General features: G+C 44.8%; 1 protein-coding gene across 3 annotated transcripts in view; it reads left to right on the top strand.

Moving 5' to 3' along the window:
* The first annotated feature begins 8,110 nt into the window (after positions 1-8,110).
* The window catches only part of ROS1 (ROS proto-oncogene 1, receptor tyrosine kinase), a 422,859-nt gene continuing 406,607 nt past the window's right edge, over positions 8,111-24,362 (top strand). For all 3 annotated transcript variants that reach the window (XR_012318445.1, XM_073675912.1, XM_073675911.1), the window contains exon 1: positions 8,111-8,509. Coding sequence is in view for 2 of the 3 variants with exons in the window: in XM_073675912.1 (XP_073532013.1) it covers positions 8,414-8,509 (96 nt within the window). In the remaining variant the exon portion in view is untranslated. The remainder of the gene's footprint in view (positions 8,510-24,362) is intronic.

The raw sequence follows: 24,362 nt of genomic DNA, 5'->3' as shown, positions 1-24,362 counted from the left end.
ACGTCGCAGGCCATACAGGCGAGAATACACGGAGAGCTCGGAAACGTGGGCTGTTACCCTATAACGAGGAGATAGCCAGAAGGAGCGCAGAAACCACGGTAGGCCTACACCCTCATCCTGACCTGGGCCAATTTCCCCGTTGCTCTCAGACATCCAGGTCCCCTCCTAGCTGGGACTGTTTATGGGTCAGTTTACCTGTTTCAGTAAAGACCCTGGACTGCAACCTATTGTCTGTGTGCTCCTTCGCACCTCCAGCACTACCGGTACTGGGACTCTCACTACCATCACTCCCACCATCCACCACACTGCCCTGGGGCCGCACTCTTCCCGTGGGGAGTCACACCATCCCAGCTGCATATATCATCAGCCCTAGCGGTCTGCCCTGCAGCGGCAGTTCCTAATGACCGCAAATCCACGGGTGGCGTAGTCGGACATAATCAATAGCACATAACGGACTACCACTGGCCTGACCACCCTGAGCCACGGAACCGGGTTGCCACTACTACCCCCATCGTTCCCTATTGCCTGGATCTGAGTGCCCCACGGCCCAGGGGGTGAGTCACAAGTACTCAAAAGGAAGAGACGAGTCCACAAATTAGGTGACCAGTGGGAGGTTGAGCCATACACCGTCTTACCTTCAAATTTTGATAACACCAAGGTGTGCCTCATCAGTAAAGATGGAGGGGAAACTTCAGCGGCAGTCTCACGAGACCACTTGAAGATATGCCCTGATCAGTTGAAAAACAAGAAGACCAAGACAACCTCCAGCACACAGGAAAGGTGGAAGAAACGGTTCAAACAATCTTGGAGAATTTCCCCGGTCTTGGACGCAGGTGAACCAAGCAATCGTGGTACCTGTCCTAACCTTTCTCCAAGTGGCCTCACCGGAAGCTGCAGAGGCTCCAGAACAGCAGAGAGACCAGTAGGCCCCAGAAACAGATGCTTCATCAGCAGTGGAACAAGTGAATCTAACCCCTGCTATCAGTGAATCTGTCATACCCATGGTGAGTCAAAGAGTTCGTAGAAGACTATCAAGTCTACCAGTGTTACCTCAGACTAACCGTAGGGTAGTCCACACTGAGCCCACCACACCAGCGGTAGACACTAGGGACCAGGGTAGGTCAGTGACAACAAATGTACTGCGTAGATCAATCCGTAGTACTAAAGGTCAGCTCCCTGCCCGCTGGAGGAATTAGAGTGTAAGAGAATAAAAATGTAAAGTATATAGTTGTTAAACTTATGGACAATTGGACCACAGGACTAGGTGTGGTCAGGACTAGGTGTGGTCAGGACAATGTTGAATATAGTTAATAATTGGCCTTGAAAATAAACCGCAGGCGTGGCCGAAAACAAGGCCCACCGACAGAGTGCCCTGAAGCCACACCCAGGGACGATGCACAAAGTGGGTTGATGCGGTTCCCACCAACCAAACTTAAGGTATCCTTAAAAAAAGACAATTCCCGGATTGTGGCGTAAAGACTAAGCGCCGCAATGACTGCTACCAATTTTTGTTTGGTTTTTGTGATTTTTGCTTTTTGAGATTTTGTAAACTATTTGTAATAAGAATTGTTATTGTTGTTGATAGTTAATTCTAAAAGGTGTCCTCAGTCCAGGAGTACTGAATTTAACTAGGGGGGAATGTGGCACCCCAGGGATCCGGTTGCCACACTGGCTTTGCCTCCCTCACAAGGGGTGATGCCATGCCTGGAAGCAAGGAGGGGTCCCCTAATCAGGTATACCAGCATACAACACTTTCCTGGCTCCAGAACAGGAAGGGGAGCTCCTCCCCTTAGCAACTGGAATCTGGAGGCGGGGTTAGTAAGAGTGAGTGGAGAGGAGTTGAAGACAGGACAGAGACGAGGAAGGACCTGGGGAAGGGAGCTGTGTACAAGCTCACCCCAGAGGAGAGAAGCGCAGAAGAACCGGACACCGGAGTCTGAGGTTGTGGGGCACTGAAGGCTCAGCAGCAGAAACCGGAGGGCAGGAGACTGCACGTCTCCTGGCCCCATCAGACACCCGGATGCTCAGCAGCAACATAGGGCCCAGCACCACCATGTGGGAGCGACACTCCATGAAGGCCCGAGCTGCCTGCCATACGGATGAGGAACAGACGTTTTACTCAGGGACGAGGGCCGCAGCATAGCTACAAGTAGCAGAGCCAAAGAGATTAGCACAGAGGGAAGGCCTACAACTTTACCTGGCGAGGTGGATCCCCAACTTGCTTCCAGGCTGCCCGGACCTCTACTACCAGCTAGTACCCGTGCCACGGTCTGCTTAGCAACCGCAAGTAAAGATAAGAGGAAACCGCCATTAAGTTGTGGACTGGTCATTATCTGCGCCATCATCTGCATTACACCGCACCAACCACATCTACCCTACAGTATCACTACATCCTGCCCTGGAGCTAAGTTCTGCCTGTGGAGAGCTGAACCAACTCTGCTGCGTCACCATCAGATCCAGAGGATCTGCACCGCAGTGGCGGCCCCATATAGCCGCATACCACAGGTGGTGTCACGAACATTATATATTAAAACTTTATTCCCCTTTCACTTTATTCCCCTTTAATTGACCGCCCTGGGTCACGAACTGGGTCACTGCCACTGTGACATCCCCAGCACCGACCGGCCCGGCTACCGAGTACCCCACAGCCCCGGGGGAGCGTCAGGTACAATTTGGAAATTGTATTATTTCTGTATGTAATCCTTGGGCCTTATATTATATAAAAGGCTGATGTTTATTCACCATATGTTTCTTATTATGCTATTCTATATGTGATTTTAATGGTGATGTAATTTGATATTTGTGTATGGGGGCATGATTGATAGTGATTGATCTAACACTGTTGACCACACTATTTAAACTTGCTCTTCCTCTTCCTGTTTGTACTTGATAAAAACCTATTACAGGTCGAAATGTTGTAACTGATGTTTTTGCCAGAATAAATTGCATTTTGATACTTTCACCTGGGACTCGGATGCTGTCTTTTTTTGCATACATTGGATTTTTTCAAGAAGGTTCCTCGGATTTTTGGACTTTGTGTCCCTATGTAGAGTGCTGCCATCCAATTGCCTTTTTCTGCACTGTCCACATGTCAGTATCACTTTGCAGTCACCAACAAAATGTCTCTGCACTCTGACACTAAACTTCATCCTTTCTTATCCTTTTGCAAATGCCCTAAAGGGGAGGGGAGAAGTGACATCAGACACATGTGAGCAGATCCCATCCACATTTACAGCATAGGTAATAAAAGCTAATAGTACACTAGGTTTTCATGACAAATGTCAACAGTTGCTCCCCCTAGTGTTTAAAAGTTGAAACAATGAAAACTCTAACTTAAATTACATATTTTATAAAATTAAAACATAATGCTAATATATAAATATATATTTAAATTAAAACATTAGAGCTTTACCTTTTTCCAATTGTTAAAAAAACAATTTGATAACACATTCCATTTAAAGTGTTGGATACAAGGTCACACAAAGAGGAAACTACTGTAGAGAATGTTTCAGATGTCACAAACAAGGAAACTTAAGGAAAGACCATATAATATGGAAAGCAGAACAACAGAAACAATTTCCAAATGTGATTAAATAAAAAGTCAAAGCTGTGATCACTGATCTATGTGCAAATTATCCTTTAACCACTTAAAGGGAACCTGTCACCACATTTTTCCTATCTAAACTATTAATATGGGAATATAGCTTATAGACTGCTGAGGAGGGTGATCCCTGTATGCCTCATATCAGATGCCTTGTTGTGGATAAATAACCTTTTATAACTTTTTATAAATGACCTTTTTCAGGTTTTGGGGAAGATGTTATCTGGAAGATATCTCTGCCTCCAGAGCTTATTTTACATGAAGGGCAATTACCAGTGTGATGTGTAATGGCCGCTCTCTGCTCTCCTGATCTCACTGCAGAGCTGAATGTGATTATACCTGACACATCAGCAGGTTCCTCTCAGCTTCAGCTTCCAGCTCACAGGCAGACGGGGTTGCAATATTGTTGCAATACAGCAGAGGTCAAGAGCTCCAATAAATGTGTTTGCAAGAAGTTCATTTCTCCTGTTCTGTGTTCGTTACTTGTCTCACACTGGTAACTCCTCCTTCATGTATAATAATCTCTGGAGGCAGAGTTATCTTCCAGGCATCGTCCTCCACAGAGCCTGGAAGAGGTAATTTAAATGAAGTGATAAAAGATTATTTATCAACAACAAGGCATCTGATATGAGGCATACAGGGATCACCCTCCTCAGCAGTCTATAACCTGTATGCCCATATTAATAGTTAAGACAGGTCAAATGTGGTGACAGATTCCCTTTAACGACCGAGCCTCTTTGGGCCTTAATGACCAAGCCCCATTTTTCTAATCTGACATGTCATTTGGTAATTTCTTTGGAATGCTTCAATATATCCCAATTATTCTGAGATTTTTTTTATGTGACACATAGTACTTTATGTTAGTGGTAAATTTTTGCTGATATATGTTGCATTTTTACAGAAAATATCTGAAATTTGAAGAAAAATTAGCAATTTTCAAACTTTGAATACTTATACCATAAACCAGATAGTTATACCTCACAAACGAATTAATACATAACATTTCCCATATATCTACATTACACCAACATCATTTTTTTAATGTACTGTACTTTAATTTTGTTAGAATGTTAGAAAGCTTAAAATTTAGCAGCAATTTTTTCATTTCTTTCAAGTACATTTTTAAATCCATTTATTTACAAACCTGTTGAGTTTTGAAGTCACTTTGAGGGGCCTATATATTGGGAAAAAAACAAATGGTACAATTTTTAAAACTGCACCCATCAAAATACTGAAAACTACTGTCAAAAAATCTATTAACCCTTCAGGTGCCTTCACAGGAATAAATGGAAAGTGGAATGAAAAATCATTTTATTTTCCACAAAAATACTGCTTTAGCTCCAATTTTTTAAATTTTCACAAGGGGTTATCGGAGAAAACTGACCTGCACCATTTGTTATATATTTTCTCCGAAACGTGGCAATATCCCATATGTAGTTAAAAACTGCTGTTTGAGCGCACAGCAGAGCTTGGCAGGGATGAACAGCTACTTGACTTTTGGAGCGCAAATTTGTTTAGAATAGATTGCGGACTTCATGTGGCATTTGCAGAGTTCCTGATGTGCCAAAATAGTAGAAATCCCCCATATGTGACCCCATGTTTGAAATGAGACCCCTGAAGGAATTCGACTAGCGTTTTTTTGAGCATCTGCAGCCCACAAGTGTTTCACAGAATTTTATTATATTTGGACGTGAAAACAAAATTTTATTTTTCCAGTAAAATATTGTATAAGCTCCCAATTTGTCTTTTTTTTTATAAGGGGTCATAGGAGTAAATGGACCCCACAATTTTTTACAAATTTTCTACTTAATGCAGTGATAATCCATATGTGTTCCAAAACTAATGTTTGGGCACATGGCAGAGCCAAACAAGCAGTAACCTCCTCACAATTGTCTCCACTCTCTGAACACCAGTGCTTCCGGGTCAGGGCAACTTCAGCAGCCAGCCCGACCAGGTCATCTGATTATGCTGCTGTCATCACTCTCCAGCATCGCAGAGGCGCGGTGAACGTTGGTCTGGTAAGCGCCCCACTGAAGCTGAAGAGACTGAAGATTTATTGTAATTGGCAGGGGGGGGATTTAAGAAAACATGAGGAGCAAGACAGACGGAGGATTAGTGCGGACACAGTATGAGGAGCGGTGGGGGGATAAGTGTGAACACAATATGAGGAGTGGGGCAGTTTCTGAAGACACAGAATAAGGTGCGGAGGTTTGGTGCAGATACACTATGAGGGGTGGGGGGGGAATCGTGCAAAGACAGTATGAGGAATGGGGGCATTAGTGCGGACACAGTATTGGGAATGGAGGGGTTTTTGCAGACACAGTATAAGGAGCGGGGGGGGGGCATTGGTGCGGACACAGTATGAGGAGACAGGGAGGGATTGGTGTAGACACAGTATGAGGAGTGAGAGAGGGATTGGTGTGGAGACAGAATGAGTAGCCGGAGGGGAATTGGTGTGAATACTGTATGAGGAGGGGGGCTTTGTGAGGACACAGTATAAAGAGCAGGGGGATTGGTGCAGACACACTATAAGGAGCAGGGAGGATTGGTGTGGACACGGTATGAGGAGTGGGTGGATTTGTGCAGATACAGTATAAGGAAATGGGGATTGGTCAGACACACTATAAGGAGTGGGGGATTGGTGTTGACACAGAATGGGGAGTGAGGGGGACCTATGAGAAGACAGAATGGCAGCATGGGGAGCAAGGGGAACCTGTGAGAAAGCAATATGGCAGTTTTGGGAGTGAGGGGGACTTGTGAGGAGACAATATATCAGTATGGAATATGTGAGGAAACAGTATGAGGAGTGGGGGAGAATGGGTGCAGAAACAATATGGGGAGTGGGTAGTGTTAACAACAACTCCTTGTACCACCTTACCATTTTAAGGATATACTGGGAGTTGTAGGTTCATATGATTCAATTGAATATGGTGCTGACCTGACATTACAATTGATTGCTGTACTATGTTTGGTGATTCATGTACTGATGGTGGTTCTGTTGATGTATTCATGTACTGATAGTTTTTCTGGTGATGTATTTATCTACTGATGTGTTTCTATACTGCTGGTGGTTCTGATGATATATTCATGTTCTGCTGGTGGTTTTGGTAATGGATTATTGTGCTGTTATTGTTTCTGATCCTGTACACATGTAACAATCCATAACTTGTAAGAATATGTGTTATATGGCTATTTTAATAAAGTGTTGTGCTGTCTGACAAGTTAAAGGTTTCTACGTTTTTATTTATGTTAGGAGCATTAAAGGGGTTGTCCAAGTTTGTGATAAAAGTCAGCAGTCATTCTATGCATCTGCAGACTTCTGAATCCTTATAGCGAATGCATTGCACACTGTAAGGATTCTCTGGAGCCAGTGAGAGCAAGAGGTCATGCACTGCAAGTATGTGATTTGCATACGTGCAGTCATTTTCCAACAAGACATGCATGGTCTAACTCAATACAAGTGAATTGAGAAAGGCCGGACACGTCTAGTTGGAATGTGGCCAGAAGTAAGTGCAAGTATGTGCAAATCACATACTTGCACTCACATGACTGTCCACTCTGGCTGCCAGCATCAGAAGATCCTGACAATGTGCAGTGCATGTTTTGTGAGCATTGAGAAATCTTCAATCACCTAGAGTGTCTGCATACTTTCATCACAAATCTGAACAAGCCCTTTTAAATATAACATTAAGCCCTGTAGCATGCCCAATCCTAACAGCATGTAATATACTCACTGTCAGGACTCAGCTCTGCTTGCTGGTTCCAGCAGTCATCACATGACCACTCATATGCGATTTTTATACTTACAGTCACATGACTACTAGCTTCTCTTCCTGAAGGAGGGGCTGTAGTATTTCACTGAAAATTGAGAGAATCAGGAAAAGCAGCTCGTTGACATATAACTTTTCACAGGACAACTATCCAAACGGATTGAGCAGGATGGAGGGGAAAGAAAAATGGAGTTCTTACCCCGAGTGCCAGAAAACCACACCTCTGCTGTAGCTATCAAGCTGCTTTGACAATTGGTTGGCTAAGATGATAGATATATGCAGGGTTGCCCTCTCACAGTGTGTGGCCTACTCAACCACTGAATACAGAGTGATCCTGCCAAAATTGGTGGATATACACAATTTTAATCTAATATGTATGGTCAAGACTTAAAGAGAAAGCAGTGTGCACACCTTTCACCTCTGATCTATCATTTCTAGGTTAGTAGAGGGTTGCACTTAGCAGACATTACTTCATATGGACATACTGTATGTCTTTATTTTGTGCATATTTCCGTTTGACTGTAAATTAATAAAGTGCTCACAATATGAGACAGGTAATACAATTGTAACCACAAATCATTTGGTAGCATCAACTATACATGTAAGTAGAGTGATCACTGCTTTCTCAAATACGTTTTCTTAGGTTTCTAGCTTGTCATTATATCTTGATAACAAAAGTTAATACACTTACGTGGTGTATTAGTAACTAGAGAACATCCTGTTACATAGTTTGATCTTCAGTCTTCTCTGGAACTTTAGTCATTTTCAGGGTGTGACTATGTACATGTAGATTAGGTCAGAGAAGTAAATCAGGCATGGTGGATTAAACGCAGAGATCTATCATATGCTCACTATCAGCATTTACCTCTTTCTGGTTGTATTATGTCTTTTAATAATAACCCATTTAGAAGACATTCACCCATACATTGACAGCTCCTGCAGAAATGTATTCTAAACAATGCAATTATCTTTCTGACTGATCACTAAGAATGTTTTATTGCTGGAAATACCCAAGTACATTGACTTTCACTGGACTCTAAACATGCAAGTCGCTCTTTGCCGAAGTTTCCAAAATAGCCTCTGGGTTTTAACCTTATTGACCATTGGAAATAGGCTCTTTTTACAAGGGAATGCCCAGGTAAGATGAAACAGAATTTTTGTTTTAAGTCATGATCTAGGCAGCAGTCATTTATTTACATTGATTGAATCTGGATGTTAGTTTTCTTTAATCATTGACATGTTATATAATTAATTGATGTGTCACGGTGCAATTTTGTTGCATTTATGGTTTTCATATTTTATTTTAAGGCTATGTGCCTCATGATGCAGAAATGCTGCATAATTTTTCTGCATCTCCCTGGCAGGAAAATCGCATGCGGATTGTACATGCATTTTTCCCGCCAGGTAGAAGCGTTTGTCAAGCGTTCTTCACATGCATTTCCGCATGCGGGTTGTCAAGCGCTTTCCAAGCGATTTTAGCATCACTTGGAAAAGTGCTTGACAACTTAGTCACACTATATAAATCCATGCAACCGGCATGGATTTATATAGTGTTGCCAAGTAATAGTTTAAAAAAAAGAATAAGAATGGTAAAAAATAAAAAATAAAGATTATACTTACCTTCCGATGGCCCCCGGTCTCCTTCTTCGCTCAGTCCTGTGTGTTGGGCGGCTCGCGGTTGTGTAAAAGGACCTGTCATGACGTCATTGAGTCATGTGACAGGTCACGCGGTCGCGTGACCTGTCGCATGGCTAAATGACGTCATGTCAGGTCCTCACACCACCGCGAGCCGCCCAACACACCGGACGCATCGCTGAGGAGGCCGGGGGCCATCTGAAGGTAAGTATAATCTTTATTTTTTATTTTAAATTCTATTTTTTACAGGTACTTATGGTACCCGGGTCTGGATGAGAGTCTCCTGTCCTCCAGACCCGGGTACCATCTGCACATTGAATCACTTCATATCCGCATGTGTACATGTAGTGATGCGGATATCAAGCGATTCAATGCAAGTCAATGGCGGCAATTACGCTGCGTGTCCACAAAATTAATGGACATGCTGCGTATTTTTCCGCAATGATAATCCGCAGCGGAAATTTCCGCAGCATGTGCACAGCACAGCACATGGGGATTATCATTGGGGACCATGGGGCACGTATTGCCAAGCGTTTTTTAAGCGTTTTCGCTGCGGAAATTCCGCGGCAAAAACGCTTGAAAAACGCATAGTGGGCACACAGCCTAAATTCTGTACTATATTACATTGACATTCCACTGTTCTTAAGAAAATGTAAAATTCATTGCCTTCATGGAATCATGCGAGCCTAGCATGCATGTGCATGGAACTGTACAGCACAATAAAAGATGTACCCATATTTTTCGGACTATAAGATGCACCGGACCATAAGACACACCTAGGTTTTAGAGGAGGAAAATAGAAAAAAATGTAAGCAAAAAATGTAGTCATGATGCCCTCTTAAGGGGAAGGGGGTCTGCTGCTGACACTGCTATAGGGGTAATGTCCCCCAATTCTGTTAATATCCGCCATCCTGGTATATATGGCCCTCTCCTTCTTGTTATACGTGGCACTCATCCCCATCCTGATATGCATGGCACCCCAATCCACCATCCTGGTATGCATGGCACCCCAATCCCAAATCCTGGTATGCATTGTCCCCCTAATCCCTCTTCCTGGTATATATGGCATCCTTCATCCTGGTATGTATGGCCCCCCCCTCACACCCATCCTGATATGTATGGCATCTTCATTCCTCTTCGTGGTATGTATGACACTCTCCATCCCTGTATGTATGGCCCCCCTCATGCCCCATTCCTGTATGAATGGCCCCCTCATCCAACTTATGTTTGGACTATAAGACACCCCCCCACTTTCCTCCAAAATTTTGGAGGAAAAAAGTGCGTCTTATAGTCTGAAAAATACAGTATATCCCTTGTGTTATGTGATACTTTTGACCTGTAGGCTTATACTTTGTTTGGCTAATAAAAGTTGATTTAACCTGAAAGACTCCAGTAATAACAAAATGCTATTAGCAAACTATAGTTATCCATTGTCACTGGTGCTTATTCTACATATGTGCTTTTGTCTTTAATTATAGAACATGTACTTTTAGGCCATGTACACACATTGAGTATTTGAGGTTTTTTTACCTCAGTATTTGTAAGCCAAAACCAGGAGTGGGACAATCAGAGGAAAAGTATAATAGAAACATGTCACCACTTCTGTATTTATCACCCACTCCTGGTTTTGGCATACAGATATTGATGTAAAAAAACCTCACCAAATACTCAATGTGGGCATGTGGCCTAAGACTTGTTGAGACCAGTATGTAATTGGTCCAAGTGGAGAGCACCTAGTACCATAATAGCTAGTTTGGCTAGTGGACATTGCCGATTTTCCAAGCAGACCGATGGTCTACATGTAAAAAATTAAAGCATTCACTACTTTGGTCTGATTTATGTGCAAGAATAATGCATGCAATATAAACGCAGCTTCTGCACCTGGCCCCAATGTGGACGAGCACATGGAGCCAGTCATATCTGCAACTTGTAGATGTGACTAGCCCAATTTCCAGTAAGGCCATCTGATCCCAGCCTAATCTTGTCTACATATGCAATATGAATGAATACATCCATTGTTTCCAGTGAAAAGCCATTACAGACTGATCATATATCCATATATCATAATGTCTGAAAAGTTCCAGATTTTTAATTGTTATTTATTTGAAGTGACACAGTAACAAATTACATTTTCTTGTTTTGGCCATTGAGTGGCCAGTCCATATATTTCCTCAACAACATTAGCTAATCTTGGTTGGTTGACCTCTTAAAAGGAATCTGTCACCAGGCTTTTTGCCACCTAGTCTGAGAGCAGCATGATGAAGGGACAGAGATCGTGATTCCAATGATGTATCACTTACTGGGATGCTTGCTGTAGTTTTTATAAAATCACTGGTATATCAGCAGAAGAATGTCACTAGAGGACTAGTAAACCTGTTGCCAAGTAGTCGTCTATATTCATGTGCTCTGTATAACCCGCCAACACCACTGATTGACAGCTTTCTGTGTATACTATACATGGGCAAAGACCTGCCAATCAGTGGTGTGGGTGATGTATACAGGGCTCAGCATTCAGAAAATTGATAGATCTGCATCGGATAAAACAGTGATTTTATCAAAATGATAGCAAGCACCTCGGTAAGTGACACATCACAGGAATCAGAGTCTCTGCTCCTACATCACGCTGCTATCAGTTTGAGCAGTAAAAACCTGGTGACAGATTCCCTTTAGGGTATGTGCACACGTTCAAGAATTAAAGCAGAAATTTCCTGAGCGTTTTTGCCTTCCCCTGGCAGAAAAAAACGCATGTGGATTCACATGCGTTTTTGACGTGTTTTTACATGCATTTTTACATGCATTTTTGAGCATCAATGAATGATTTTTGGAGCTAAATAAACTTGGTGGAACATTGCTTAAGCTATTGGATTATCATAAGAACTGGGGTGAGTATATTGGTTCATTTAAATGATTAAAGAATGGGTCTTTTGTATTTCAAATAAAGTGTTTACACTGTGTCTGTGTGTTTCTTTAATTTGTTTGGTCATGAAAAGGTCTGATTGACACCTTGACATCACCAACAAAAGAGCTGGGTGTCAGCTAATCCCATTCACCCAATCTTCATTAGCATTCCTATTCATGTAATTTATGCGACTGCTGGTTCGTTAGCCCCTACATCCCCCCTCCCCAATCAGCACTCAGCAGCACTTTGGACACAATGTATTTATGTTGCGTCCAAAACGCGGAGTTATAATGCCGCACTTTTGTTGTCAGTGCATGTGAATTCACCGCATATAATGACACCTCAATTGATCAAAATCTGCAGCGGAGACTAGCGTGTCCACTACAGAAGTTGACATGCTGCGGGTAAGTTTGGGTACGTCGCCACGGTCAGGAGCATCTGCAGGTTTGACGCTGCCTGTTTATACAGCGTCAAACCCGCAGCGTCCAAATGTTACAGCATAGTGGATGGGATCTCTAGAAATCCCATGTCCGCTATGCGTGCATCAGAAGCTGCGAATCACGCGCGAACACTGACATGTGGCGAGTCTTTCAGGACCGCAGCATGTCAAATTCTCTTGTGGAGTCGCTAGTCTCCACAACAGAAATTTTCTGTGAACATGTGTGGATTTACCTGCGTTCAATAGAATGCAACATTTTGGACGCAGCAAAAATTTGCGTTCAAAGCAATGCTACGTCTGAATTATGGGCACAAAGCCTAAAATTAAAAAAAAAAATGGCGTGGCCTCCCGCATCATTTTTATAACCAGCAGAGGGAAAGCCGACTGCTGGGGGATATTAGTAGCCGTGGAAGGGGCCATTAGCCAACAATGTTCCATGGTTATTAATATCAGCCCACAGCTGTTTGTTTAGCCTTTACTGGCTAGATTACAGGGGGACCCCAGAAAAAAATTGACGTGGGGTCCCCCTATAAAATCGAGCCAGCAAAGACTAAACTAGACAGCTGCAGGCTGATATTAATAGCTATGGAAGGGGCCATGAATACCAACCCCCTCTGCGGCTATTAATATCACCCCTCAACAGTCCCAGAAATGGTGCATCCATAAGATGCGCCAAATCTGGCGCTTAGCCTCGCTCTTCCACACTGCCCTGTAGCAGTGGCAGGGGGTAATGGGGTTGAAGTTCACATCAACCTTGTATTGACGGCTGATGTGAAGCCCAGGTTAGTAATGGAGGGCGTCTATAAGACGCCCCCATTACTAACCACGTGGTTAAATGGTCACCGCTTTTTCAATAAAAGACACGGCCAGAATACCGTATTTTAATGAAATAAAAAACACAGTTCTACAATTTTTTATTACACGCCTCCGCAAAGCTCTTGATCTCCCGAAAAAAACAAACACCTGTCCGCCATCAATGATGCAATCCACGATCACGACTGTCCCACGATGATCCGAATCATTTCTACAGCTGTGACATCAGCCATCACTGATGTCACAGCTGTAGAATACAGCACTATATACTGACAGGGGTGTAAAATCACCCCCTGTCAGTATACAGTGCTGCAGGAGGTCACTGGGGTTCATCAGCTGAAGATCAGCTGATGAGCCCCGGTGAGCTAGAGACCGTGGGAACCTTCTTGTGAAGGTTCCCACGGTAAGCATCAGCTGCTCGGTCATGAGACCGATCAGCTGATTACCGGCTTCAGCAATCACCTGATGGTCACACGGCCATCAGGTGACCACTGACGTCACTGATCAGCTGATGGTCGCGTGACCATCAGGTGATCAGTGATGGCACCGCAGGTCCTGGAAGTAGACTGCGGGGAGCGAACCCGCGCCCTGCAGTGTACCGCGAGCCGCTGAAGAGACGACATCGCAGAGGACGACACCGGGGGCCGCTGGACAGGTGAGTATGAAGGCTTTTTTTGAATTTTTACTTTTTTATTCTTTAACTGCCACTGGCACATGGGCTGGGAGAAGCAGGCTACTGCTTCTCCCATCCACGCTGCTCTCGCTGTTATCAGCCAGAGCAGCAGTCGGATGAGAGAAGTAGCAGTCTCCTCTCCCGACCCGGGTGCCAGCTGCGGTGCGATTTCGCACCTATTGATTTCCATTGAAACGCAGCAAATCCGCATGTACAGATATTATACATGCGGGTTTGCTGCGCTTCATTGCAAGTCAATGAGCGCGATTTTGCTGCGAAATCGCGCCTGAATTGGTTGTGCTGCGGTTTGTGCCGCAATGATAATCCACAGCGGAAATTTCCACATGTGCACAGCACATGTGGATTATCATTGCTTTACATGGCTGACATATTACCAAGCGGTTTTAATACGTTTCAGAGGCGGAAAAACCGCAGCGGAAACGCATTAAAACCGCATCGTGTGAAAAGTTTTTTTAACTACACTAAAAGAATACTGCACTGCGAAAAAACTTTGTGAAAAATCAAGTATTTTTTATTTTTCTAATAAACGTGTGTCCCACACAGAAAGGATAACACATCTCCATAAACATTTCCCTAAGGATTTGCCTAAACATTGAAACACATCAAGTAAGGTATCCTCTTACTCTTGGTTTTATACAGTGGCTTGCGAAAGTATTCACCTTCTTTGGCATTTTGCTACCTCACAACCTGTAATTTCACTGTTTTTTTTAGTGTTTGCATCAGTTCTTGCAAAGAACATGCCTACAACTGTGAACATTTGGTTTTCTTTTATTGTGAAACAACAAATAGAACAAAATAATTGAACACTTCAGTGTGCATAACTATTTACCCTCCAAAAGTCAGTACTTTGTAGAGCCTCCTTTTGCAGCAATTAAAGCTGCAAGTCGCTTTGGATATGTCTCTATGAGCTTTCCACATCTTGCCACTGGGATTTTTGCCCATTCCTCAAGGCAAAACTGCTCCAGCTCCTTCAAGTTAGATTGTTTCCTCTGGTGAACAGCAATCTTCAAGTCTGACCACAGATTCTCAATTGGATTAAGGTCTGGGCTTCGACTATGCCACTCCAAAACATTTACACATTTCTCCTTAAATCACTCAAGTGTTGCTTTAGCAGTATGCTTTGGGTTATTGTCTTGTTGGAAGGTGAACCTCTGTCCCAGTCTCAAATCACTGACAGACAAACTGGTTTTGTTCAAGAATATCCCTGTATTTCGCACCATCCATCTTCCCCTCGATTTGGACAATTTTCCATGTCCCTGCTGCCGAAAAATATCCCCACAGCGTGATGCTGCCACCCCCATGTTTCACTTTGGGGATGGTGTTCTTGATCTGATGAGCTGTGTTGGTTTGGCGCCAGATATAGCGTTTACCCTGGTGGTCAAAAAGTTACATTTTGGTCTCATCTTCCTCCATACATTTGGGTAGTCTCCCCCATGTCTTTTGGCAAACTCAAAACAAGCCATACAATTTTTGTGTGTAAATAACACAGATTGTAATGTAACAAAATAAGTTTAAAGGCAAGGGAATGAATACTTTCGCAAGCGACTGCAGTGTATTTTCTTGACATTATTGACCAAAGTGGCAGTGGAACAGAAGTTGAGGAAGACACAGGCTGCTTCTACAGAGACCCTGCAGCTTTGTGGTCAAAGTAATAATATAAAAGAAATGTGAAAGGATGTGGTTTGGATATTAATTCTATTAGAAAGATTATCCATAAGGGTATGTGCACACATAGTGTTTTGAGAAGTCTTTTGGTCCACTCTATAAACCACGCAAAGAAATTGCTTAAAATTGCCTGAAAGAGTCTTCTCATTCATTTCTATTGAACTTACTGCTTATACTGTATATTCAGTCTTTTGCGCACTTTTCTTTTGCGTTAGGTTTTGAAGAACACCTGGTGGGAGAAAATAAAGTACATGTCACCTCTTTGAAGCATTTCTTAATGAGAGCATTCCAATCTAGGCACTGTCCAATCAAAAGACTGAAAAAACACATTAAAAAAATTCTACAATCACTTTAGCAAATGAAAACCTCCTCCAAAAACTCTTCAAAGAAGGAACGTTTCTTGAAGTGGTTTTCACTCGAAAATTTGTCATTTTTCACCTCTTCAAAAAATGTTTGTGCACATACTGTTACTGCACAGAGCCACAGAGCCAGTGCATTCATATGCAAAGCTTATTTTTTTCCCACTGTGGAAATTTTTTTTTTTTTACCAAGTTCCCCCAAAGAATACAACTGATTATTGCATTCTCGGTAGCATTGTCAGGTGCCCAGGATGGTAGTGGTAGCTGAGGTCGAGCTGCTGCTCCATAACGTCCTGTCACTTTACAAACAAATCGTTTCCCAGTCCATATGTGTTGTGCTGTGTAAGCTACACTCACTTGTAGGCCGGAGGCCTTTGCTATCTCCATGTCCTCAGTTCCAGGACCAGCCACACACACATCAGGGGACATCTGGTTCATTTTAACAAGTTCAACTTTACTGGACAGTTTGAGTACATCAATCTTTAACACACAGTATCAGGCACAGCACCCTTCATCACTTGCTTCGTTCACACAGTACATTTCCATTATTTTTTTACGTTCAGCTTGGACTATCCCTACTTTAATAGGTTCTGTTAGCCCTAGAGATTCCCCATCCCGCACCACAGTATTCCCGACATCTGCTACACTTCCCTGACACAGTTCCACGTCCATCTTCCTCTGTATGGAAGGGTTGTCGGTGCTCTCCATAGCCCCCAACTTGAGCTCCGGACATTGCAGGAATGTCCGCTGGGAGTTTTGTATGACCTCATACCCCCAGAACATTTTGCCCACACCGTGTTTCCAGCCCACTGCACCCTGAACTTTACCTTGCCTCCAACGAACACTTTCACTATCACTTTCACTAACTGACCAAATCAGGAAGTAGTTCCCTTTTCTACTTAGCCCCTCCCAATCTGGGTTAGTCCCAAACATTCAAATGTATCTTGCCCTAATGTACCTACAATCACTACCTATCTCTAATCTTCCTTCCCCCGAGGAAGCGATCAAATACACAAAGCGAAACGTGCGTTGGGGATTTTTTTCTTTTGTGGCTGCTATTTAACAATGGGTAAGCGTGCAATATCATGATCTGAATTTTGATTTTAGGAGTCTATGTGCTGATACGATTTGTTATACTAAATATACAAAATGTTCTTTAGACTTTAGACTTTCTTTAGACTTTTTCCGTATACAGCACTCAGACAACTATCCTACGAAGGGTTTAATATTGTGGCACTTGTTTTTATCCATTGTTACTTTTACTCTTTATGATTGGTTTATCTACATATATGTATTTATGCAGCCCCACTTCTCATGCCGGGTTGTTCCTTCTTGTATGTCCCATGTCTATATATGTTTAATAAAATATTTGCCTTTTTACTATTGCCAACAAAACTCCTGTGGTTTGTGGTAGCATGCATATCTATCTCTAACCTAAGTACAAAGCTGTGATTATTTCTGGGTAGAAATTGTAGAGGTGGGGAAAAAGAACAAGAGAGGGCTACCTAAGCATAATGAGTAGAGCATAAAAGAGTGTTATAAAATGATTAGATTGTGCTCAACTGAGCGGGTTGCACTGATAGGCACAACTCTAATACAAGACCTTACGATATTGGGGTTCTCAGTCCACGGTTTGCAGCTCTTCCATGGGCGGTGATGGTGTATTTGTCCTAGCCCGACAACAGCCTCCATGTGGGCAAGATATGGCAGTTAGATCCTGGAGGCACTCCCATATGATGAACTCACAATCATATAGGAGCGCCTCCATGATCTAACTGCCATAGCTAAGCACAAAGCTATATCCTATACTTTCCCTATAGCTGAGCTGAAGTGTATATTACTCACAATAGGCAATACCTTTACAGTATTCGCACAAGAGCATCAGTACCTACATTACTAAAAACCACATGACAGTTCACATTTCACATGACACAATAAAACGCAGTAAAACCACACAACATTTGACGCTGTCTTCAGGGGCGGGGACAGGGCAGTCCACACCCTTACAGCAGGACACTGTGATTAGCGTGTTGGAGGGCTCTTCCAACAAACATAGATTGTCCAATAGAATAACCATTGATATTATATTTGTGAATTTGTAAAAGCTGAGTTTCAGCTGTGAACTACCACGATGCACTTCTCTCTGGTAACAGCTAACTCTTGCAATCTGCATGTAAGTCTAGGACTCATAGCAATACATCACTGCCTATATTTTCTTTGTGAGAGGGGGCTGTACTCCATTGCTACCTGGAGGTTCTAATATACCATGGTATTTGACTTCCCTTTATGCAGCTGCTATGTTGTATATACTTGAAGAGAGGAAGTGAGTACCTCCCATATGGCAATCTTAGGCTATGTTCATATGTTGCATTTTTGCCGCTTGTTTTTTTGCAAGACTTTCCAATCATTGTTTTTCTGCATCCAAAAACTGCTCTGTTGACAGTAGAAAGCTGTGCTCAAAACGCCAATTTTGCCGCGTTTTCGCCTCACTTATTTTGCAGTGTTTTTTTGGGTGCGCATTACATGTGTGCTTTATATATAGTATATGTTTAATAAAGTTAGCATAATTAACTAAAAATGGATCAAAAACGCAGCAAAAATGTTGCAAAAATGCTGAAAGAATTGACATGCTGCAGATTTCAAAAACATTCTCAAATTCAGGCAGGAATAAAAAACTAAGTATGAAATCTCATGGCTTTTGCTGGTACTGTAAAATAATAACTAGTGTTGAGCGAGCATGCTCGACACTGCTCGGTACTCGCCCGAGCATCTCACTACTCGGGATGTTCGGCGAGCACCTAGCATTTTCGGGTTACTCGGGCGGGAGCTTGGGTCTCCGCCCTGCATGTTTGGCGCTCTTTACAGAGCCAATGAACATGCAGGGATTGCCAGCCAGTCACTGTAATGCCACAGCCATGTTGGTTGTGGGCATTACAGTGATTGGCTGGCCGCACAGCGTCACCTCGAGTATTTAAAACCGGGCGCCGCCATCTTGGACACAGTCGCTCCGGATCAGACAGTGTAGGGAGAGTGCTGCTGAGCTAGGGAGAGATTTATACTGCAAAATAGGTAGTGTAGGGTCTCTAAAGCCTGCAAAATCAAACAAACAGTCCTTCTGAGGACTAATATCCATCCCAGATATCAGGCAGGCAGGCTGTATAGGAGACGCAGTGGTTATACCAACAAACACTGCGTTGCAGTCCTGTGTGCTGCCGCTGCTCAAATTGCTAGACTTAGCCCCAGGTCTCAGGGGCCAGGAAAAATCCTTTTTTTTTCATCTAAATCCTTTTTTTTTTTCCCTCAGTCAGGCTGTACAAATACCCGTCTTATTAACCTTTTGTTATTTTTTCCCCCCAAAGAAAAAATTGAGTGTGTCTGTGAGTGTTCAGACACAAATATATCTGTTTAAAAGAGTCTGGTGTAGGGCAGATAACTAGAACTGTGGTTTTGCAGTTCCATGGTTCAAATCTGGGTGTTATCCACCTTTTTGCCTTTTTTCCATAAAAAAAAGAAACAGTTTGAGTGTCTCGCTGACTGTTCAGATACAAATATATCTGTTTAAAAGATCCTGGTGTAGGCCAGAGAACTAGAACTGTGGTTTTCCTCTTCCACGGTTCAAATCTCCTTTTTATTACCCTTTTGCCATTGATAGTGCGAGTGTAAGCTATTTTACTTAATTTACAATGGGCAAGGCGCGTGGCAAGGGACGTGGAACTGGACGTTCTGGTGATGGTGCGTGCAGAGGACGGGGCCGTGGCCAAGGTGAAAATGTGCCACAACCAACAGCCATATCTTCTCGCTCCCACTTCTTGACCGAATTACTATGGAAGCCCACAACAACACCACTATTGGGAACTGATCAGTGTGAACAGGTTATTAATTGGATAGCAGATAATACTTCCAGTCACCTGGGCACCACAACCTCCTGTCTATCTTCCACACGTGAGTAGCCGTGAGTCTCGATCCGCATACTCCTCCTCACCCTGATGCTCCTTCCTCCCACCATGCCAAGTGTCGTCAGAAAGCAACTGATCCCACAGTTGGACACTCTGAAGAGCTGTTCACTGGTCCATTTCCATATTTGGGCCCCTCGCCTGCTCCGCTTGAAGTGGTGGAAGAGGAAATCCAATGTAGCGATGGCCAAATATTTGAACAGCCACGGCCACAGGAAGGCGATGCTGGCAATTTGTCACAAGAGGTGGACGATGACGTGACACAATTGCCACGAAGTGAGGAGGAGGACCGTGGTGCGGAAGTGGAAGAGGAGGAGGTGGTGCATGATCTAGTAACTGACCCAACGTGGCAGGAGTACACGCAGAGCGATGCCAGCAGCACACAGGGGGAGGGAGGCAGAGTACCAAAACAGGCAGGAAGAAGCAGTGTGGTGGCCGCACACAGAAGGCGTTCAACCTTTCCCCGTAACACCAACACGAGGGACATTGCCAGTACAACCGGTAGGTCTTCCAGAGTCTGGAATTTTTTTAAAGACTCTGCTGATAACCCCAAAAAGGCCATTTGTACCACCTGCCAGGCCAGCATCAGCAGGGGTGACAAAACTGCCAGCTTGACCACCACCAGCATGATCAGGCACATCTCAGGAAAGCACCCGACTATGTGGGGCGAACCCCAGGGTCCACGACCAGTGTCAGCGGGTGTCACCACTGCTTCTTCCGCTGTTGTGCATGTAAGAGAACCCCCTGTTGTGCGTACAAGGCAATCCCCTGTCCATACTGCATGCAAAGATGCCCCCTCCTCTCAGTCTTCACTTGTTATGGCAGTTTCTCAAGAAACAGCATCAATGTCCACGTCCACGTCCCACTGCAGCGTTCAATTGTCCATATCCCAGACCTTTGAACGAAAGCGCAAATTCGCAGCCAACGCCCCAGTCCTAAATTCGCACATTTCACGACTGCTTGCGTTGGAAATGCTGCCTTTTAGGCTGGTGAGGACGGAATCCTTCCGCAACCTTATGGCGGTGGCCGTCCCTCGGTACTCGGTCCCCAGCCGACACTATTTTGCCCGGTGTGCCATCCCCGCACTACACAAGCACGTGTCCCAAAACATCTGCCGTGCCCTCAACAACGCATTTACTGGGAGAGTCCACCTGACAACAGACACGTGGACAAGTGCTTGTGGCTAGGGACGGTACATCTCCCTGACGGCACACTGGGTAAACATAGTGGAAGCCGGGACCCAGTCGGACCTTGGGATGGAACACATCCTCCCCACACCAAGGATTGCGGTCCTTATGTCAGTCAGAGTTGAACCCACAGTGTACAGCTCCTGCGCATCATCCTCCTCCTCATGTTCAGCCTCCATCTCAGATATCACCACATCAGTTACAAGCTGGAAGCACTGCAGTACTGCCTCAGCCAAGCGGCAACAGGCTGTGCTGAAACTCATAAGCTTAGGTGATAAACCTCACACTGCTTGTGAGTTGTGGACAGCTGTGAAAGAGCAGGCAGATCTGTGGCTGAGACCGCTGAACCTACATCCAGGCATGGTCGTGTGTGACAATGGCCATAACCTGGTGGCGGCTCTGAGGCGAGGTGAGATCACACACGTACCATGCCTGGCTCATGTGCTTAACCTCATGGTTCAGCAGGTTCTTAAATCGTACCCCGAGTTGTCAGATCTGTTCGTCAAAGTACGCCGCATGTCAGCTCATTTTCAGAAGTCGGCTACAGCTTCCGCTGCCCTTGCTGTGTTGCAGCAGCGTTTGCAGCTTCCGGCACACCGACTGGTGTGTGATGTCCCTACACATTGGAACTCTACCCTCCACATGTTGCAAAGGATTTGTGAGCAGAAGAGAGCAGTTGTGGAGTACCAGCTGCAACAAGGCCATCGATATTCAGGTCAGACTCCACACATAAGACCTCAGGAGTGGACCTGGAAGTCTGATATATGTACCATCCTGACAAACTTTGAGGAGTCCACCAAGATGGTGAGTGGCGTTGATGCCATCATTAGCGTCAGAATCCCACTTGTCTGTCTTTTGCAACGCTCTCTGCAGAGAATTAAAGAGGAGGCATTGCAGCCAGAGTATGATGAGATGGATCAAGAAGCCGTAGGGGGTGATTACACACAGCCCAGCCTCATCTCATCCCAACGTGCACTGGGGGACAATGAGGGAGAGGAGGAGGAAGAACAGGAGCTGGTATCATGCGCCATAGACGGTAGTACCTGAACAACTGTCATACCGTCGGTTCAGCGTGGGTGGTGACGCGGGGTATTCAGTGCCGGGCCGGTCGTTGCTAGGGGAGATGTCACAGTGGCGGTGACCCGGTCCGTGACCCAGGGCAGTCAATAAAAAGGGGATATTTTACAGGGGATTTATCGTTTTTATATACAGTTCGTGACGCCACCTGTGGTATGCGGCTATATGGAGCCGCCACTGCGGAGCAGGTCCTCTGGAGCTGGCGTAAATGCAGCAGAGTTGGTTTAGCTCTCCACACGTAGAGCTTAGCTCCAGGGCCATGCTGAATTATTATGGATGTTGCGGTGTAGTGCAGTGTAGTGCAGGGAGTGATGGCGCAGCAGTAATTCACAGCGACAGTGAGGTGCAGTCTTCAGAGTTTACTCACAGTTGTTAAGTTCCTCAGGTTGCACTGTACAGATTACAGCCTCCCATGTTGCGCTGCGTTCACCAGGCAGGGGTTCAGCAATCCCCCAGGTAATTCATGAGTGCCTGACAGGACCCTGTTCTATTTGCCTTTCTCAGTCATCTTCCAGCGCTGGCTCTCAGCCTTCTGCCCTGTGCCTCACAATCAATGTCCCAATTTCCTTCTCAGTCTTGGGCCTCTCTGCTAGGCCCTCCTCCTGAGCAGAGCCCCTACAGAGCTCCTGCTCCCTTCAACTCCACTGACTGACTGGCTTGTCTTTCCAAGATGGTTCCTTCTTTTATATCACTTCCTTTCCTGTGCTCCCTTGAACTACGTCCTCCACCCACACCCACTACATGGTTCCACCCTTCAGCTAGGGACCAGGGACTGTGCTCTCCCTTAGGAGCAATCTCGCCCTGCCCCCACTGAAGTGGAATGTGTTGGATGCTGGTGTTAGGGTCCCGGGCAGCACTCTATCCTTACCTGAGAGTGTGATAGCACACCTCTGGGTGAGATGCAGTACCTCTGTGGCGACTGAACCCGCAGGGGCACCACAGTGGCCTGAGGACAGGGGGGAGGAGGAGGAGGAGGAGAACATGGTCAGTTGCCATCTTGGTGAGGACACGGAAGTCTTGCCCGTTACCAGTCTGGCACGCATGGCTGACTTTATGTTACTCTGCCTTAACCGTGACCCTCACATTGTCAAAATGTTGGGTGACAGTCATTACTGGTTGGTGACATTTTTATACCCCCTTTACAAGGAGAACTTTCACTCTTTTATTCCCGAGGTGGAGAGGTCTACAAAAATGGGGCAGTACCAGAAGGCCCTTGCTGCAGAACTGTTAAAAAAATTCCCATCTGAACACGCTAGCAGCAGAGGTCACAGTTCATTGCCCAACCAAGGCATACTGGCAAGAGAGACGCAACTCCAATCCAGCAAAGGCAGGGGATGACTGTCAACGTTCTGGGACAGTTTTCTGAGACCCTCCCAGCTTACAGGCCCTGAGGCGCGGGCTACTCTCACAAGGAGTGGAAAGTTTCAAAAGATGGTGAGGGAATACCTTGACGACCGTGCCAGCGTCCTCCGTGATTCCTCTGTGCCTTTTAATTATTGGGTATCCAAGCTGGACACTTGGAATGAACTCGCTCTGTACGCCTTGGAGGTCCTGGCCTGGCCTGCCCTGCCGCTAGCGTGTTATCGGAGCGTGTTTTTAGTGCTGCTGGGGGAATTATAACTGATAAGCGCACTCGCCTGTCAACTGACAATGCTGACAAGCTGACCCTTATCAAAATGAACAAAGGCTGGATTGGGCCAGACTTCTCATCACCACCAAATGACAGCAGAGTAACATAAAGTCAAATCCACTGTGTTATTTCGGGAGGTGTATTCCCATGCACCGCTTCACACCCACACATGGGTATACGCTTCCTCATTTCGGCTGTTTTTTGCTCTTCTCCTTATCCTCAACCTCCACCACCACTATACCACTAGGGTGACCGTGGTCCCTGTTGCCAGCATTGCAAGTTCCTCTGTCCTAATTTTTGGCAGCTTTTGCTTGGAAGGCATAGGCAAAGAATATGGGAGACCCACTCCCCAAGGGTCATTGATATTGTCTTTTTATTCCACTGGGACCTCCACGTCTCTTCCAAGGAGCATTGATATTGTCATTTTATTCCACTGCGACCTCCACCACTCTTCCAAGGGGCATTAAAACCGTCTTGTTAAGCTACTGTGGCCTCCACGTCTCTTCCACGGGGCATTGATATTGTCTTTTTATTCCACTGTAACCTCCACCACTCTTCCAAGGGGTATTGATATTGTCTTTTTATTCCACTGCGACCTCCACCACTCTTCCAAGGGGCATTAAAACCATCTTGTTAATCT

Source organism: Phyllobates terribilis, unplaced genomic scaffold, assembly GCF_046119375.1.
Source record: "Phyllobates terribilis strain yellow unplaced genomic scaffold, ASM4611937v1 Scaffold_3__8_contigs__length_932513732, whole genome shotgun sequence".
NCBI lineage: Eukaryota > Metazoa > Chordata > Amphibia > Anura > Dendrobatidae > Phyllobates > Phyllobates terribilis.
This window is presented reverse-complemented; position numbering and strand designations above follow the sequence as displayed.